The following is an 18,175-nucleotide window of genomic DNA, read 5'->3' on the forward strand; positions in this document are numbered from 1 at the left end:
ACCAGCCCCTCCCCTGCGCATAGGGTCACCACCCCCTGCAGGCTGCGTTCACCCGTCTGCAGGCCACGGCGGGCCACACAGCAGCGGAGATGAAAATCTGGGAAGGTGTTTTACAAAAGCAGCTAGCACAGCAGTGCCACCCCCGACGTGGAATGAGAACTTGAAGGGGCACCCGGAGTTCTGTGACTTCCTGGCCGGTCTGGGGAACCCAGATCTATCCCGGAGAGGTCATGCCCAGTGGCCCCCTCTATCCACCCTTAGAGGCATAGATTGGGAGATGGAGGGCCGCTGAGCGGGATTCCTTCTAGCTTCGTCCTGCTGGCCCCTCTAACTCGGCCATGAGTAGTTCGGGGTTTCTGAGTGAGTAACTTCCTGAATGTCGGCTCCATCCGAGAAGCTAAGTGCGGGTCTCTGCCAGCTCTGCGCCCTGGTGGGCTGCAGCATCTTTGGGGGCACCAGGACTCCCTTACATGGGAGCCACCGATTTCTGAAGGACACGGGATTCTTTGAACCCCATGGGGAGGGCCACCCCCTGCTGATTTTCATAAATGGATCTTTTTCAAAAGGCAGCCCTACGCGGCCATGTTGGACCTGGTTCTGCAGAGGGCTTGGCTTGCGGGTTCACGGCTGTTACAGTTTCCAGAGTAAAGCGGGAATCCCTGGGGGGGCGTCACTCGCTTCCCACTGAAAGTGAGTGGACTGCTGGACTACACGGGACGGATGGACACAAGGGAGGACCCGGGGCCCAGGAGGCCACCCCCATTCTCAGCTGTGGAGAACTCGCTTCAGAAGTCACTGGCAGGTGCTGAAGAAGAGCAGGGCCAGGGACCGATGCAGGGTTTCCTTTCAAGGAACATATCAGCCCCACCCTGTGCCCCCCACCCAGCATCTCCCCACCCTCCGCCCTGGGTGCGGGTCTGTATGGCCCATCGCCTCACCCTCTGGCCACCTTCCTTACAAAACACCAGAGCAGGGTGAACGCGCCAGAGACCCCACTCACTCAGTCAGACCTCACAGAGAAGCTGTGGAGACAGTGGGGTGCCCGCAGGGACCCCTATACTGCCTCTCCCTGCCTGTCCCGCCTGGGGCAGAGGGGGGACCTGTATGTGCCCCGGGAGGTGGAGGCGGGGGCAGGTGCGGCCTGTGCCTGGCGCTGGGGTCCTGGGTTGGGGGGCTGGGGAGGCAGGGCCGCACCCTGGTGAAGGGGGCTGGCTCTTCTGCTGGCCGCAGCGCTGCCTCAGCATCCAGGTGGGGTTGCCGCAGGCCCCCACGTGTTATTGAGGACTGGGGTGGGGGGCACAGGGTACAGTGCTTTTTCTGCGGGGATGAGGGGTGAGTCCCTCAAATTGTAAACAGTGAAGACGAGGGGCCCGTGATCATGGGGCACGGCTGCCTGGCGGGGTGGTCCCGCCTGCCCGATTCCCATAGTCTCAGTGCAGACCCTCACGCAGACAGAGGCCCACCCCGTGGTGGGCCCGGGAGTCAGGGGAATCAAGCCACCCAGGGGTCTTAAGAGGTAGAAGAGGCTGAGTTTGCAGCTGCTCCCAGGAGGGGGTCGAGAGCTTCCACAGTCAAAGGGCGCAGGGCCTCAGGGTCCCAGCAGGCAGCACCGATGTGCAGAACCGGGGGTGGGGGTAGGGGGAGGCTCAGCTGCTGGGAAGTTCGGCTGGGGTCCATCTGGTGCCCTGAGAGCCACCTGTCCTGGAGGATGCAGTGGCCTGGGGAGGGCCAGCTGGGCTTCTAGTGGGGGGCTGGGCCCGGCCCCAGCAGCAGAGGGAGAAGAGGCGCGTGCGGACGGCTTGGGTGCAGAGCACAAACATGATGCAGTTGGCGCCTCCCTGGAACGTGTTCCCGATGCCCTGTGGAGAGAGTGCGGGTAAGGGCCAGGGCCGGGCACAGCTGCCTGCAGCGGCACAGAGGCTGGGTCTGCAGGACCCCGACCTCGCCTGCCTTCCCCGGGGTTGGTCTGCAGTGACCCTGGAACTTGCAGGCCTGGCACAGACCCAACTCTGGGTCTTCTGTGCTGGGAAGGACCCAGAACCAACTCCCCAGGGGCTACTCCTAGGCCACTGGACAGCACCCGGAGCTGCCCACACCTCCCGCCTTTGCTCGTAGGCCAGGGCCTCAGGCAGGGGAGAGCCCAGTGCCGCCGAGCCTCCAGCAGCGCCCCCCTGGCTGGCACATTAGCATGCCCACATGACTGGGGTGGCATCCGACCCCGCTGAGCCTCGAGGAGGGACCTACATGCAGAACCACCAGCACGGGGGTCCGCACGGCCGGGGAGCCGCAGAGGGTCAGCACGAAGCGCACGGTGCTCCAGACTCGGAGGCAGATGAAGATGAGCGGGATGAGGACCAGCTTCTTGTCGGCCACAGAGGCGTGGTGCTGCAGCCGGTGCGCGTCGGAGAGGATGGGCCGGTACTCAGACAGCGCCTGGTGCTGCGCAAACACAACAGCATTGCTGAGCCTCGGGGGCGCCTGCCTGCCCCCCCACCCTGCCCTGAGGCAGCCCGTCTTCCCAGGGGCTCGGCTGGAGCGGGGGTGAGAGGGGAGGGTGTTCACTGCTTTCCACTGGACCCTGGACTCCCAGAGGCCGCTCTGCTCTGTTCCTTATCCTCACTCCTGTCCCCTCCAACCCCCACCTACATCGGGGCATCTCAGGTCCCAAAAGGAACCAGGGCCGCACCCCGGCCCAGACACGCACCCTTCTCAGCTGAGGGAAGCGTGTCCTGCCGGCTGTGCCCGGGCTGTGTGCTCCCATCGGGCCCTGGGCAAGTCTTGTGGCTCATCCTTCAAGGGACCCAGAGCCCGGTGCCCTGTGCCCTGCTGGTGCCCCCAGGGTGTCCATCACTGTCACTGGACTCTCCCCACCCCCTCCGGCTACAGTCTCACTGTCCACACACAAGCACGGTTCCCTGAAAACCTGAAACAGACCAAGCTAGCTTTTTTGGGGGGGGGTGTCCCCATCTCATACCTTCTCTACAACCTCCCCAGCCTGGGCTGGCCTGGCTCTGACCTCCTCCTAGGGTTCTCCCCCTTGATCTGTCTACTCCAGCCTTGCAGGTCTGGGCACACCCGGCCCCCGGGCCTTTGCACTAGCTGCTCCCTCTGGCTGGAAGGCTCTTCTGGCCACACATGTGACCCACTCCTTTGCCTTCTTTAAGTCTTCGCCCTAATGTCGCCTTCTGGACAAGGCCCGTCCTGACAATTTAGTGACAATTTTCTGACTAAATGAAAGCACCAGGGGGTGGGTCTTTACCTTGGACCTTCAAAGAACAATCACCAACAAAGAGTCATTTTTACTGCAGCAACTTTCCCCCAACCCAGCCTTGGAAGCACCTTGTCATGCTACTTGTCACTGTTTCTTCTCAGCTTTGATCTGGTCTCCACTGTGTGCCAGGCCCTTCCGACAACCCTGCCCGGCTGCCCAGCGCCGCCCCCTCCAGCGCTTCACTGCTGTCTGCTTTTCACAGGCTCCGCCGCCTTCCTAGATAAATGCTCCCTGTCGTGGGGGCCTATGGCTCATCATCCACCTGCAAAATGCAGGCTGCCCCAAAGGTCTGCGGTGGCCCCAGCCCCAAAGGAAGGGCTCCCTCCATAGCGGAAGTGCAAAGAAAAGTGAGTCGGGCCCCTCGGCCTCCCTGCTGTGGGACTGCCCTGCAGGGAGTGAAAGGGCCGGCTCCACTCCACATGGCAACTGTGTTTGTGAAAACAGAAAAACAGCTCGTAGCAAAGCTGCCCGTCTGAGGCTGGTCCTGTGTTTGGGGCAGTAAAGGTCCAGGTGCCACACACCTGCCAGCATCCTGGGGACGCAACTCCTGTAACTCACCTGCGCAGAGCACCTGCTTAACTTCCCGCCCTGAGATGGATACTGCACGCCCCAGAACCCCAGGGAGCCACTAGACTGGGAGGGGTGGGGTGGGGTGCTGGATGCCAGCTGGGGCTGCTGGGCAGCTCCCCTCCAGAGAAGCTGGCTCCGTGCATCTCTGCTCTCCTTCCTAGCGAGAGGGGCCCAGCGCTGCCGCCTCCAGCATCTCCCTTTTCCCTGGAAGCACTTGGGAAAGGTGAGAGAGGACCCATTTTCAGAGTGGGGGGCAGCCTGGCAGGGAGCAGACCCCAGTTGTGCGAAGGAGGGGCCTGGTGGAAGGTGGACACCCCACAGGGGTGCTGGGGGGGTTGGGTCAGAGATGGCGCCGCTCCCAAGAGCCTCAGTCAGGGAGCCTGGAACCCCCCAGGCGGTGGAAAGGGCGCCAGTGAGCGGCAGGAGACCCCGTGAAGAGGACTGCAGCCCCCCGGGGAACCCTGCCAGCGTCTGGGGTGCGGACTCCCAGAGCCAGGGGAGGGGAGGGGCGGGAATCCTACCAGCAGAAAGGTGGGGACACGCTCCCTTTGAAAAGCCGGGGCGCAAAGCCGCGGCCTCTGCACCCGAGACCTGGCGGCAGAGCGGGTCAGAGAGGGGCCTCGGGGTCCCGGGGCGCCCTGAGAGCCCACCCTTTGTGGTATCATTGCGGGATCAGAACGAGGTGGGACGCTCGCTTGGCTCCGCGCCGGGCGCGGGGTGCTGTCGGGGCGCGCCTCCCCGGGCACCGCGGCGTCTGGGGGGGCGGGTTGTGCGCCCCCGGGTCTGACGCCGCTCACGCCGCAGGTGGGGGGCGCGGGGGTGGGGTGGGGTGGGGGACCCCAGGGGGTGGGGGACCTTAGGGGGTGGGAGGCTGGGGGGGGTGAGGGCGCGGGGGGGGGGGCACGGCGGGCAAAGAGTTACCGGTCCTGTCCCCGGGCCCGCCCACGAACCGGGTCTGGACCCCCTCACCCCCCCCACCCTGCGCCCCGCGGGCCGGCACCTACCGCGCGGCTGATGTGCTTCCTGATGAGGAGGTAGAGCAGGGGCAGCAGCACGTAGGCCAGGAGCTCCCACAGCTTCCCGGTCAGCAGCATCCAGAGCACGCGGTCCTCCGCGCGCAGGTCGATCCAGCACCAGCCCACGGACACGTCGGACGCGTCGTAGCCGATCTTCCTCAGCGCCACGGCGGCCGCGGTGATGGCCAGCGGGACCCCCCAGCTGCAGGAGGACAGCAAAAGGCGCGGCGGTCAGGCCCCTGCGCTGCACCACCAGCCGGGGCAGCAGGGCCTCTCCCAAGGCTGGGTCTGCCGGTGCGCAGGAGACCTGGGGCCAGGAATCCTCAAATCTGCTCACCCTGGAGGCGCCCACGTCGCCCTCCTATCGGGGACCCCTGTCCGATCCAGGCAGCCTCAAGCCTGGACAGATGCATCTCCCTAGCCCTGGAGGCCGGGCTGGCGTTTACAGCTCCCTGGCTGCTCTGGCTGGGGCTGGAAGGCCCTGGAAGGCGCTGGAAGGCCCTGAAACGGGGAGCACTGCTCCTTCCTGCACCCCGAGGCGCCCTGTGCCAGCCCCACACTCATCCCAGTGTGCATGCCTCCTCCAGCGCCCCGAGAACGCGCCATACCGGGCCACCTGTGTGGTCCAGATCTCGTTATCCTTGCAAAGCATTTTAAATCTGTCAGGGGGATGCGCAAAAGCTGGGCAGCAAAGAGTGGGGGCAGCGATGCATCCACACATGGGGCTGGGCCCCAAATCTTGACCTTGCCCCCTGGTCTCAGCACGAGGGGTGTTCTTCACCAAGTGGGGGTACAGCAGGGTGTTATGAGCCCAGCCTGGGGAACAGAGTGCAGTGCAGGAGCTGGGCCGGCGTGGCAGTGGTCATGCCCCCGTTGGCTGCGCAACGCCCACATGTTGGCTGGCGGGAATGCGGGGGGCGGGCGCCGGGTTGAGTGGTTCCGCTCCTGGGGAACAAGACACAAGGTGTACCTGGTCCCAGGCCAGTCGCCTGGAGAACAAAGCAGGAGGTGAACAGGACACTGTTCTCCGTGAAATGTTTAGTTCTGATCTGGCTCTATTTTGAGGGCGCTGCTGGGAAGAGCAGCTGCTCTGAAAGGCGTCCAGCCGCGGGGGCAAAGTTGCATGTTGATCTGTTCTCACAAGCAGGCGGACGTCCTGTGTCTCCCCGCACAGGAGCAGGCTGGTGACAGGAGGGGCGGGCTGGGGAGGACATGAGGGGTGGGGGGCCGGGGAGGGAGGTGAAGGGAAGACCCCGCACCGTGCCTGCCAGCGGAACCTGCGCGCACACCCAGCTCAGGCTGCGCTACGCACCGTGACGCATCATCTGTTTATACTAAAACTTGCTTTAAACTGAGATTCCTGCCCCAGGGATGCCCGAAGGATGTCGGGACACTGACGCCACCGGATGGACCAGGTCAAGATGACCAGGAGGCTGATAACACGTTCTGGGGGCGGAATGTGATGAATACCGGAAGCTGATTCACTGTGACGGGCTGTTCTGAAAAACTGATTCACTTGTGACTGTCTGTTCACCTCGCTATGCAGAGCCAGCTAGAGACGAGGCGGCAGAGCGGTCTCCTCGGGGCTGTGCCCACCGTGCTCAGGTCAGTGGCCAGCGAGCTGGAGAGTCGAAGCACCTATAACTTCAATGCCTGCCTCTGTGCTGGCTTCCGAGTGGCAGGGAGCAGGGCCCAGCCTGTTCCGATCACAGGGAGTGCCGGCTCCCTCTGCCTGGACGGGCTTGGGCGGGACACACACACACACACACACACACACACACATACACGGTGTGAGGGTCACAGGGGATTGCTGGAGAGCCCTCAGCACCCTCAACACTGCTCTCTGACAACAGACCCTCCTTGAAGTCACAAAGACACAGAGGGGGCAACCCCATAGAGGTTAAAGGGCTATGACGAAGGTCTAACTGGGGACTTCACGCATTTTAAATGCCCCTTCTAGGCAGTTCTTTATTGGGTAAGTGAATGCATAAGTGTCAAACTGTTTTGTCACATAAAGGGTTATTGTTTAAATCCCCTTGCTGCCTGGGACTCGGGGACAAGCGGCCCCGCAAGAGAGGAGGTGGGCGGCTTCACCCTCTCTGCAGCGTCAAACATGGGAGCAGCCAGGCAAGGGCCGGGCCACATGTGTGGGACATGGCCCTGGAGAGGCCGGGCTGGAGCCGAGGATTCCCGCTGGTGCGGGAAGGGAGAACCAGGCAAGGGGTGGTGGGAGCAAGGAGCCAGCTTGCAGGCCAAAGCCCTCTGTGTCCTGCTGGCCCCGACCACAGACCCGCACCCACAGGGCAGACCATGTGCTGTGGCCACACTGGAGCTACAAAGTGAGGTGTCTTCTCTGCATTACCGGGGTGCACCTGGAACCAAGCTTGTGTTGGGAAGCGGTCAGGAGACCATCCAGGCAGAGGCCTGTGCAAGGGAACGCGTCGTGGACTCACCGATGGGAGCCTGCTTGAGCTGAAGCACAGCGCACCTGTGGCGGGCTGGAAGCAGCCCAGGGAGGGATTCACGTGGGAGGCAGAAAGAGGATGTGGGTCACTGAGTCAGTGGGAATGGAGTGGGAAGGACCTTTTAATCATCCCGCAAGGCAGGCTCGGCCAGGCCAGCAGGCTCGAGCCCTGAGCTTCCGGCAGTGCTGTGCTGGTGATGCTTAACAACCAGCTCTCCAGAAAAACCGTGTGTGTGCCCGCATCTATTTATTATAAATTATAGTGATTGAAAAGATGCAAAGTACACAATTTGTAAGTCATAATAAAACTCACAATACTGCTTAGCGTAGATCCCATTTAGCCAAACAGGCCTCACAACATGCTTTTGTTGACTTTTTGCCAAAGTCTGCTATCGGCAGCCAACTTGCCAGTTAGCAAGTGAGCGTTGTTCCCCAGCCTGAGGTTGGCTGACGGTTTCATTTTCCTTCACAAACAAGATGAAAGTGAAATAAGGAAGACAGAGGACAAGAAAGATGCCAGCGCTTCACTGGTTTGACAGTGACAAGAGTAACTTTTGCTGTTACCATTTTCTCCCTCACTGTCTGCAGTGGCTGGATCAGGGGTCCAGCCAAATATGATCCTTAGGCCGAATCCAGCTCATAGTCTGTTTTTTTAAATAAAGTTTTATTGGCACACAGCCACACTCATTCCTTCACAGATTGTCCATGGCTGCTTTCAAGTGGAAGCAGCGGAGTTCAGCAATTGCCAACAATTACAGGGCCTGCAGAGCCAAAAATACAATCTGGTTCTTTACAGGAAGTTTCCTGGTTCAGGCCGTCAACAGAACAATAATCCATGCCCTAATCTGTCGAGTTTGCCAATGTCCATGGTGTAAATATTCCCACCCAGGCCAATGTCAAGCCCCAACGTGTAATTGGGAACAGATATGCATAGCAAACCATCTCGTGCCCTTCCCCACCCCAACACCCACGATAGATGTAAGTGACCTAGTAAGTGCACGGGTAATAGAAAAACACAGTAAAATTGGCAGCATGTAACAAGTTTTGAGTATTTCTACTATGTTTTTAATATAATTTATTCAATTGTAAGTTTATATAAGTTTTAATAATGGCTTTATCTAAAAATTGACTCATAAAATGTCCTAAAATTGAACAACCGGGTCTCATAAACTGGTTCTAAGAACCACTGGACAGAGATGAAAAGGATCTCTAGGTCCTTGTCCTGGAGATTGGTGAGAAAGTCAGTATTTCTGGCCATTTCAGATCAGCAGAGCTATTATCGGGCCCGGTGGCCACCCTGAGCCACAAGTCCTGTGGGTCTGTGTGTGATAGCATCCCTGCTTTCCAGGAACATGTATTTCCAATTTCTGACATGTACCAAGTAACAGCCAAGGACCAAAAGTGACCAAAGGCACAAGAAAGGCAGGGCTCCATAGCAGCACCTGTGAAAGCAACAAGGGCTGAGACTTAGGAACGGGTCTGTTTGGAGGGTTGCTCTGATGCCCAGAGGTGGGCGGTTCGGAACTGCCAGTGTCCACCACTGCCAGGTGTCCACCTGCCACCCACATTCTAAACCTGAGCTCACTAAGGTGGCACTGGAGCGGGCACGTAAGGAGAGGCTGGGCCCTGAGCTGTCTCCAAGGTTTACAGAGTCTTGAACTCCCACTGAGGACGAGGGCACGGCGGCGCTGGAAGGGGAAGGGCAGGGCGTCCTGCTCCATCCTAGGATGGGGGCTCCCTGGCAGCCCTGGGCCCACGTGCAGGGTGCTGGGAGGGACATGGTGAAAGCAGTGTCGGATCAGGTTCCTTCTCTCCCAACCAGAGGGAGGGAGCTTAAAGACCCCCCTCCTGAGCAGAATCCCCTGCCAGGAGGGGCGCCAACAGCTTCTCCCCGAGCTGGGATGGGGTGGGGGTTCCTGGCTTTGATACGTGTTTGCTTGGAAATCAAGGCCAATTCCAAGGCCTTGGAGGCTGTTCTGGGCTGAGCTCTGTCTCCCCCAATTCTTGCTGGAGTCCTAACCCCCAGGACCTCAGGGCTTGACCATCGGTGGAAACAGGGTCTTTATAGCAGCAATTAAGGTAAAATGAAGCCACCAGGTGGCGGCGGGCCCTAAGCCAACGTGGCCGTGCTTCTAGAGTGAGGAGCGGGGCACACAGGAGGGAGGACGTGAGGCCCAGGGAGAGGGGGAGGCTCAGGGAACCCCAGCGCTGCCCACGCCGTGGTCCTGGGCTTGCCGCTTCCGGGACGGGTGGGGGATTCCTGGGGCTTAGGCCGAGGGGCTGTGGTTTGTCAGGGTCACGGGCACAGCAACAGAGGCTTCCTGCAGACCCTGGGAGAGATGTGCTGGGGCAGGGGTCCTGGGGGCCCCGGCTGCTGGGACCCCTCCCAGAGGTGAAGAATGGGCAACACCCCATCATACATGGTGGGTAGAACTTGTGGGGGACCCTCAGTGAGTCTTCGTGGTAAACTGAGGTAAGCCATTCTGACTTGTCATGCGCTGAGCTCTCCTTGGGGAGAACAGGAACTGGGGCCCCTTCCGTGTTTAAATCTCCTGAGAAAGGGAACGAGAAGTGCGCCAGGATCAGGCAGGTGGGGCCTCCGGGGTTCCCACCCTGAGTTCTCAGGAAAGGTCAGCTGACCCCAAGGGGCCTTGGGAGTTTCCAGCTCTGCCTGTCTGGAGTCCTGCCCTTCTGGGGTCCTTCGAGCCTCCCCCTGTCCTGGTGGGGCCACCTGCAGGGACAGAAGACACTTCCCCTTCCCTGGGGATGGGCGGCCCCTGCAGGGGCACTCGCGCCTGCTCAAGCCTTTGCCCACGCTGTGGATTCCTGAGCTTCTTCTGCACCCCAGCTGAACCCCTACAGAGCTCTGGGGGTGGCGCCTGTTGGGAAGGAAGGAAAAGGGCCGCCTGCTCCTGTAGGTGGAGCCCAGCCTTGGGGGGCCTGGGGAAAGTCTGGAATGTTAGCATAACTCAGAAAACGCTTTGAGGACCAGACTCACAGGCAACAGTGTGCTGATTTAGAAGGTTCTGGGTGCAGGACCCAGAGGCCCAGAGGAAGAGCTGCGGTGAGCTGGTGAAAGGAGTCACAAGGCAGCTGGAGGCTTCGTCCCCAACAATGGGCATTTACAGTTAAGTCTGGAGTGGGGGCCAGGATGTGGGAGAAGTTCAGGGGGTCAGCTCTGGCCACGGCACCCTGAGGTCACGCTGCAGCTCTGGCCACAGAGGGGGGTGGGGTGCCCACAGGGCTCTCTCCCGCAGCCCTGCTTCTGGTGGGCCCAGAGCCACTTCTGCCGGAAGAGCTGGGGGGTGTTCTCCTGCCCCCTGGGCCCCCGGGAGGGACGGACAGAGTGGAGCCTGGTCCTGGTGGTGGGTCAAGGGGCTGCTTCTGCTCTTAGCCTCTCTGCCACAGGGGGTTTCCTGTGAAAATGCAGACACAGCGGGAGAGCTTGATCTCCAGCAAGGCCCCTGAACATGTCTTGAGGGACCAGCCTGTATAACCCATGCTGCTTTGGGGAACAATGACAGTTGTGCCCGCAGGTACACCCCCTGTAGCCTTGCCGCTGGGCCCCACGGCCGGCAGGTTTCTAGGCAGAGGGCCGAGAGGACCTTCCTTTCCAGGCCTCACATTTCCTCTTTTCTGGGTTGGAACCTCCCACTTCCCATGGCAGGAGGTTGCAGTGAACTGGGGTGTGGGTGCCGTAGCTTCTTTCCTCCTCAGGAACCTCCCAGCTAACTCTAGAGTGGGGAACACGGGGAACTAACTGCCCTGCCATGGGTCAGCCCACAGCCACCCTGCCTCCACAGAGCAGAAGACAGGGTAAGATGGCTTGAGGCAGCCAGCTGGGCCAGAACCTCACCTCTGACCTGGGGGATGGGGCATCCCCCACCACCTGAGCTTCCCCCTGCCCCCAAGCCTGGGTCCTGCAGGCAGGGGCAGCTACTGGCCATCTCCTTTCTAGGGGCCCACGGCCTCGGGAGGGGAGGGGGCTGACAGCTTTTTGAAAGGCAGGTCGCCTTCTGCAGGGGACGAGATGTTTCACACCAACTTGACATATCTTAGTGGAAGCGACCCCACATACCTAGTCACACCAGCGTCAAATCCAGAGGTGTGTACGGCGGCCTCAGAGTCAGACATGAGACTTCTCTATACGGGGCTTCCCAGAACACTCTCTCCAGCCTTAAAAAGGCAACAGTCGGGTCTCCCTGGTGGCACAAGGGGTTAAGCACCGCACTATGAAGCAACCCGCAGCCTCTGCAGCACGAGTTCGATCCCCGGCCAGCCAGGGAGCTGCCCACAAGGCACAACAGACCACTCCTGTCTCGCCCGCTGCTCCCCTCAGCAGTGTATTTCAGTCGGTCTGTCTGTTCTGCTCCCCACTCTGTCTCTGGTGAATCCTCTCACTCCCCGCATCTCTGGCCCATGCCCCAGCTCTTGTATGCATACATAAATAAATCTTTAAAAAAAAGGTGGGCCTCCCCAGTGGCGCAGCGGTTGTGCTCTGGGTTGGAAAGCTGCCTGCAGCCTCTGCAGCGCCGGTTCGATCCCCGGCTGCTCCCCGGCCACCGGAGGAGGGTCCCCCATGGCGCGCAGACCTCTCCTGCCGCCCGCTGCTCCCCTCAGCAGTGTACTTCGGTCCTTCTGCCTGCTCTGCTCCCCGCTCTGGCTCTGGTGAATTCTCTCACCCTCCCGCGCTTCTGACTGTACCCAGTGCTTGTATAAATAAATAAACAAATCTTTAAAAAAAAAATTGTCAGGAAGCATGAAGGTCTTCACCTTACGTTCTAACTGACAATACTTAAAAAAAAAAAAAAGGCAACAGTGAACGAGGTGTTCCCCTTCCAAATGCTATCAGGCTCCAAACCCTTGGGGGTAAGTCTGAGGGGTAGAGGGTTTTACAAACAGCCCCTGGTGAGATATTTGTTAATCACAAAAGGAAAACAGTCACCTGAGTGGGTGAATGGGCAGATAACACCTTGACCCAGCCACCAACCACCGCCACACACCAGACCAACACAGACCGGCTGGCGACCGCCCTGGGGAAGCAAGGGGAAGAGGGGCTGGACGGCTGGTCGGCGGGAGGCTGAATCCATCCCACAACAGACCTGGGTCCTTCAACGTCAATGTCAGGAAGCACCAAGAAGATGGAAGAATGTTCCAGATGGTAGGAGAATACAGAGACTGGAAAATGAAGCCGACATGTCAGCTGAGACTTTCCTTTGCTCCTGGGACTTACACAACCTCCATAAAGTCCACAGACGGATAACAGCGCTGGTGGGGGGTTCTCGCCAGCTTTGGGGAGCTGTATGTGGCCCCATGAGAGACTGACCTTGTCTCTCTTTGGGGAATCCACACAAAAGGATTTAGGGTTCGGGGACATCTGGGCAGCAACTTTCTTTGATGCTTGTGGAAAAAATAATTGGAGCAATTAAGCTAACACAGCAAAATGTGAACAGTGGGGGGAATCTGGAGAGTTCTAAATACATGCTTGCCAAGTTATGTCTCCATTAAAAAAAAATTATCATCAGGCCTCCCCGGTGGCGCAGCGGTTGAGCGCTGGGTTGCGAGGCTGCCCGCGGCCTCTGCAGCGCTGGCTTGATCCCCGGCTGCCGGGCAAGGGTCCCACTTGGCATGCAGACCTCTCCTGCCGCCCGCTGCTCCCCTCAGCAGTGTGTTTTGTCTGTCTGCCTGTTCTGCTCCCTGCTCTGGCTCTGGTGGGTTCTCTCGCCTTCTTGCGCTTCTGACTGTACCCAGTGCTTGTGTAAACAAATGAATAAATCTTAAAAAAAAAAAAATATCGTCATCAAGGCTGGGAGGCAATCTGGGACGGGAAAAGTAGTGCTGACTGGTGGTCTGACCCCAGCCTCCCTCCTGCCCTGGGTTTGGTGCCCCATCAGCCAGGCAGGCAGAGCAGGGGGCGCCCTGGGGTACGGATGCAGGAGCTGAGGCCATGGCCAGTCCTTGGCCAGATCTCAGGAGCCAGACGCAATTCCCCTGAAGATAAGTTGAGGGTCCTCCTTCTGCAGTGATGGGGGGGTGTGGGATGAGGTCTATCTGTAAAGGGAACTGGTCAGGTAGTGTGCCCTGGGGGGCTTTCCGGGGGCTCTCTGGGAAGGTTACATGCAAGATTCTATCTTGTATTCAGTTTTCTAGATTCTTTTTTTCACTTAACAATGTACAGATCCATTAAAAAATGTCTGACTTTTAGAGTTCACACTCGGTAGTTTCTAGCTGCAAAACATTTCCCAGGGGTGCAGTCTGTTCATGGTTTCTCTACATTCTGGGCATTGAGATAGTTTCTAAGTTTCCCCCAAGAGAATGGGGCTGAGCAAACTCCCCGTGTGTGCAGCGTGCAGGCATGTGGGTTATCACGGATAAGCCGGGTTACTGGATCAAGGGGCATGAAACAAACAATTTCTTTGTGGATTATTCCAACTCACTTTGCCAATAACAATGCAGGAAAATCCCAGTTTCCAAGGCATTTATCGGGTTAGTATCCTGTCTGGCTACATTTTTCTTCTCGTTGGATGAGAAAATGGTAGCTCATTATTATCATTTATGTTGTTTTGAGTATGAATGGAGCTAAGCTTTCTCTCATATACACAGATCCAGTGCTTTTCCTATTCTGTCTCACAATTCCCTCAGTCCATTTACCAGGACATTTGCAGATTTAAACAAAAAAAGTCCAGCCATAAAAGCTCTTTACAGAACAGTGCTTCCAACAGTGTTGTCACATTTTAAAACACTGCCCCACACTGGGAGGTCTGCAGAGGACTGATTTCCAGTAGCCTGGAAGGCTGCATGCCTGGAGCTGAACTTCCAGTGCCAACAGGCCCTTCAGCGAAAATAAACACTACACGAAAGGTGTTGGAGAGTCCTTAGCAAGGTCATTGCCATCGTCTGGGAGGATCTAGGTCAATAAGTGAGCCTGCCAGACGGGTTTAACCAATTCTGCTAGACTGGCAAGGCTTCCGAAAGGGAGCCCTATGGACTACAACCGTCAAACTCGTTCATGCTGGATCTGCATCATTTTCTGGAAGGACTAGGTGGAGACCTGTGATGGACAGGATGAACAATCTGCTTCTTTCCATGGCCAGAAGGAGATCCAGATTTTCCTAAGCATCACAGAAAACACCTCTGGACCAGAAAAGGAAGTAAGTCTCATCCATAGAAGCTGTAGCAGATTCTCTATCACTGATCAAAGATATTGTATTCAGCATTTATTCTAGACAGAGGAGGAAGAGATTCTTGCAAAGACAGGTCCAGTCCTGGGCTCCTCAGATGTAAGCGGGCCGGACAGACAAGTCACCCACACCCAACCAGCTGGCCAAGAACTAAGGACCTGGTCTCTGGGGTGGACTCAGTGGTCAGGTGGGCGGCTGCCAGGGGCAGTGAGGCGCCCGAGGTGTACCCTGTGGGCTCTGTGGCGCCTGGAGCACTGTTTGAATGGCCCCTGGCAAAGCACTGGACTTGAACAGCTGAGAAGCAGGCCTGTTAGTCTCCAGGGACCAGCTGGCGTCCACCCAGCAGCTTGGAGACCTGGAGGTCAAGCGGCTCTTGCAGGCCTGTGACCTCACTGTTGTGACACCCAGGTGACCTGTCTAGCAAAGTGCTGACTGTCCTCAGCCCTTTGGAAAGCACTCAAGCATGTCGCAGAGAGGACCTATAATTAGGGTGGTATTCCGCGCTCCTATCTTGGGGAGGAAGGAAAGGACCAGGCCTGTAGGATCCCTGTCTGGGGCTCAGCACAACTGTGGGTTCTCGAAATGACGCCAGGAAGGGGCCAGCCCTCCCCAGCGGAGGGCGACTGGCTGAGGGGCTTCAAGGCCAGGGCAGGCAAGGCCGTGGCTTCCTCTACTGCCCGAGATTCCCGGCAGCTGGGGCCCCTCTCCCTCTGGCCTCAACCTCAGAGTTGCTGGACTAGAGAAGGAAAGTAAAGGCCATCTAGCACAGAAACAAGAGACTGATCTGAAGTTCAGAGGCCACCAGAGACAAAGTAAAGGCCGTCCTTCGTGGACTTCACAGCAGAGGCCTATACCCTGGGCAGGAAGGGCCGGATGGACAGGTGGCTCCAAGTGGACCGCACCTACCACACTGAGTGGGGCGGCCGTGGGACCGGACGCTGCCCTGGTCTCCAGCTGGGGCACCACCTAGCTCATCTCCCAGGCTGAGGGCCAGGGCGTGTGCCCAGGGGCTACACGGAGATGGGCAGGACCCAAGGAAGTGGAGACCAGGGAGAGAGAAGTCCGCCCCGGCTCTCCAGCCGCTTCTGAGTTACCAGGGCTGACCTCTCAGGGGGAGCTCTGCCGCCCACGTGCCCACCTCTCTGGCAGACCTGGGTTGGGGCAGGCACAAAGGGACGCCTCTGGGGTGATGCTTGGCGCAAGTTCACCTCCCAGGTAAGCCTGGCATGGAGGATGCCAGGGCTGCCCCAGGGCTGCCCAGGGCATGAGACACACTGCCCGCTGCCCCAGGGCTGCCCAGGGCATGAGACACACTGCCCGCTGGGCGGCCGGCCAGGGGGCCAAACAAGAGAGGACACCAGAGGGCTCCAGGGCCACAGGGGCAGCCCACAGGACCCAGGTGGGCGTCGGGCCAGAGGGAAAGCAGTGCGGTGCCACCCACCTGACGATGTGGAAGGCCCAGAGCAGGTGGCTGGCCCTCGGGCCCTGCGCGGCGCGGACGATGCTGAGGTACAGGTAGAGCGCGATGGCCACGGTCCAGAAGAAGGAGCTGGTGTTGGCGAAGGTGGACAGGGCGCCCTGCAGCACGCAGTCCCACGAGGAGTCGGCGAAGTCCCGCAGCACCCCGTAGAAGTAGGAGGCGGCGGAGAGCAGGTCGGCCAGCGACAGGAAGAGCAGCAGGCGCCGCGCCCGGCTGCGCAGGTCGGGCCACAGGGCGTGCGTGGCCACCAGCAGGCCGGAGCCCAGCGCGGACAGCGCGCACGACAGCAGCACCACGGCGCGCTCCGACGGCACCAGGTCGGTGGGCGGCGCGGGCGGCGGCATGGTCGGCGGGGCCGGCCGGCGGGGCGCGAGGACGCGGTGTGGCCGCCCGAGCCGCCGTCTGCGCGCCCGCCCGCCCGCCCGCCCGCGGTTCGCGTCCCGCCGCCCGCCCCGCCCGCGTCGGCCCCTCCCGGCCCCGCAGGGCCGCGGCCCCGCGCCCCGCCCCTGCTCCGGGCCGCTCTCGGCGCCCCGCCCTGCGGCCTCCACGCCCCCCGCGAGCCCCGGCCCCGCCCCGGCCCCGCCTCTGCGCCCCTCGCCCCGCCCGGCCCCGCCCCGCCCGCCCTGCGCCTCCGCGCCCCCTGCCCGCGGCCGGCCGTGGCGAGTCCCCGCCCCAGCGCCCCGCCCCTGGAGCCCCGCCCCGCCCCGCCCGCGCCCCACCTTCCCCGAGGCCCCGCCCCCGCGCCGCCTCTTCGCCCCGCCCCCCCAGGGCTGCCCCCCTGGCCAGCTGGACGGGACATCCCGTCCCGGGAGGCGCCACCCGCGTCTTCAGGGCTGGTGTGACCTGCTTTGCGCCCAGCCGGCTTGTGCGCGCGCGTGTGCGTGTGTGCGCACTTGTGTGGGTGCTCTTTTGAGGGTGCACTTGTGTGGGTGCTCTTTTGAGGGTGCACTTGTGTGTGTGCACTTGTGAGTGCGCACTTGTGAGTGTGCACTTGTGTGTGCGCACTTGTGAGTGTGCACTTGCGTGAGGGGCATTCTTTCCAAAGGTAACAGAACCCCCTAGGGTTTGGTAATCCTCCCGCCTTGCGCAAGCAGGTGCCGAGGTGCCGCGGCCCGCGGTGGTTTCCTCGGGAGGGAGAGGTCTGGCTCCAGTTTTCTGACCGGAGCATCCTGTTTTTAAAGTTTCAGCTGATCAAGTGTGGTTTTTAAAAACGAAACATTCCATTCCAATTTATAGCGTTTTCTCCCCTTTTGGAAATTTCGTATTTTTAAAATTGAGATACAGTTCACCTGCCCGACAGCTGATCCTGTGAAGTGGACAACTCAGCTTTTAGCATATTCCCAAGCGCGTGCAGCCGGCATCGCTCAGCCCCGGCGTTGGCATTTCTCCAAAAACAAACCCAGTTGCAGCCCTTCCCATTTCTCCAAACGACCCCGAGTCTGCCTTGCGTCTGGGGTGTGCCCCGTGGGACAGGTCACGCGGTGGCAGGGACAGCAGGTGGCATGGGCGCGTTTTCCAGGCGCAGCCACACTGCAGCCTGTGTCAGACCTTAGGGGCTTTGGGCCTGTTCCACCTCTCTGGCTTTTGTGAATAACACCTCTACCGACCATCATGTCCAAAGTTTCGTGTGTGGACTTGGCTTTTCAGCCCTCTTGGGTGTTATCTGCTGGGTCATATGGCTACTTTAACTTTTGGAGGAACTGCCAGTCGGTTTTTCTGATTCCTGCAGCATCGTACAAGGTTCCCAATTTCACCAACGCTCCTCACACTTTTTATCTTTCTGAAAATGTTAGCCATCGTAGAAGTGGGTCTTGATTTGCATTTCTCTTGCTCATAACGATCCAGAGCATCTTTTCATGACTTATAGGCCATTTGGATGTGAAGAACGTGTCCTCAGTTCCCATGCCTGTTTTTAAATTGAGCTGTTTTTGTTACTGAGAGGCAAGAATTTATGTTTACATACATGTATATATTCTGGATACTAGATTCTCATCAGAGAGCTGACTCACAATTGTTTTCTCCCATTCTATGGGTTGTTCTTTAACTTTCTTGATAGTATACTTGGGGCATGAATGTTTTAATTTTGGCAATGTCCTATTTATCTGTTTACCCCTTTGGTTACTGTGCTTGTGTCCTAGTTAAGAAACCACTGCCTAACCTAAGCTTCTCACACTAAACTTGCTTTCTTGCCAG

At 59.3% G+C, this 18,175-nt stretch overlaps 1 protein-coding gene across 1 annotated transcript; it reads right to left on the minus strand.

Annotated features, from left to right (window-relative positions):
• Window positions 1-1,166: 1,166 nt before the first annotated feature.
• Window positions 1,167-16,387, minus strand: GPR157 (G protein-coupled receptor 157). Its single transcript, XM_037498948.2, has 4 exons — window positions 15,944-16,387; window positions 4,846-5,059; window positions 2,245-2,439; window positions 1,167-1,859 (listed from the first exon to the last, which is right to left on the minus strand). Exons 1-4 carry the CDS (start codon window positions 16,324-16,326, stop codon window positions 1,647-1,649), a joined length of 1,005 nt encoding a protein of 334 aa, XP_037354845.1. The 5' UTR covers window positions 16,327-16,387; the 3' UTR covers window positions 1,167-1,646.
• Between the last annotated feature and the right edge of the window lie 1,788 nt (window positions 16,388-18,175).

The sequence above is a fragment of the Talpa occidentalis genome, unplaced genomic scaffold (assembly GCF_014898055.3).
Source record: "Talpa occidentalis isolate TD23 unplaced genomic scaffold, MPIMG_talOcc4v2.1 talOcc4.9, whole genome shotgun sequence".
NCBI classification, from domain to species: Eukaryota; Metazoa; Chordata; class Mammalia; order Eulipotyphla; family Talpidae; genus Talpa; species Talpa occidentalis.

Coding starts and splice junctions, on each gene's coding strand:
- GPR157 (XM_037498948.2), bottom strand. CDS start 16,326: ATGCCGCCGCCCGCGCCGCCCACCGACCTGGTGCCGTCGGAGCGCGCC. Junction 2,440..4,845: donor GGAAGCACATCAGCCGCGCG/GTAGGTGCCGGC, acceptor GTGTTTGCGCAG/CACCAGGCGCTGTCTGAGTA. Junction 1,860..2,244: donor CCGTGCTGGTGGTTCTGCAT/GTAGGTCCCTCC, acceptor CTCTCTCCACAG/GGCATCGGGAACACGTTCCA.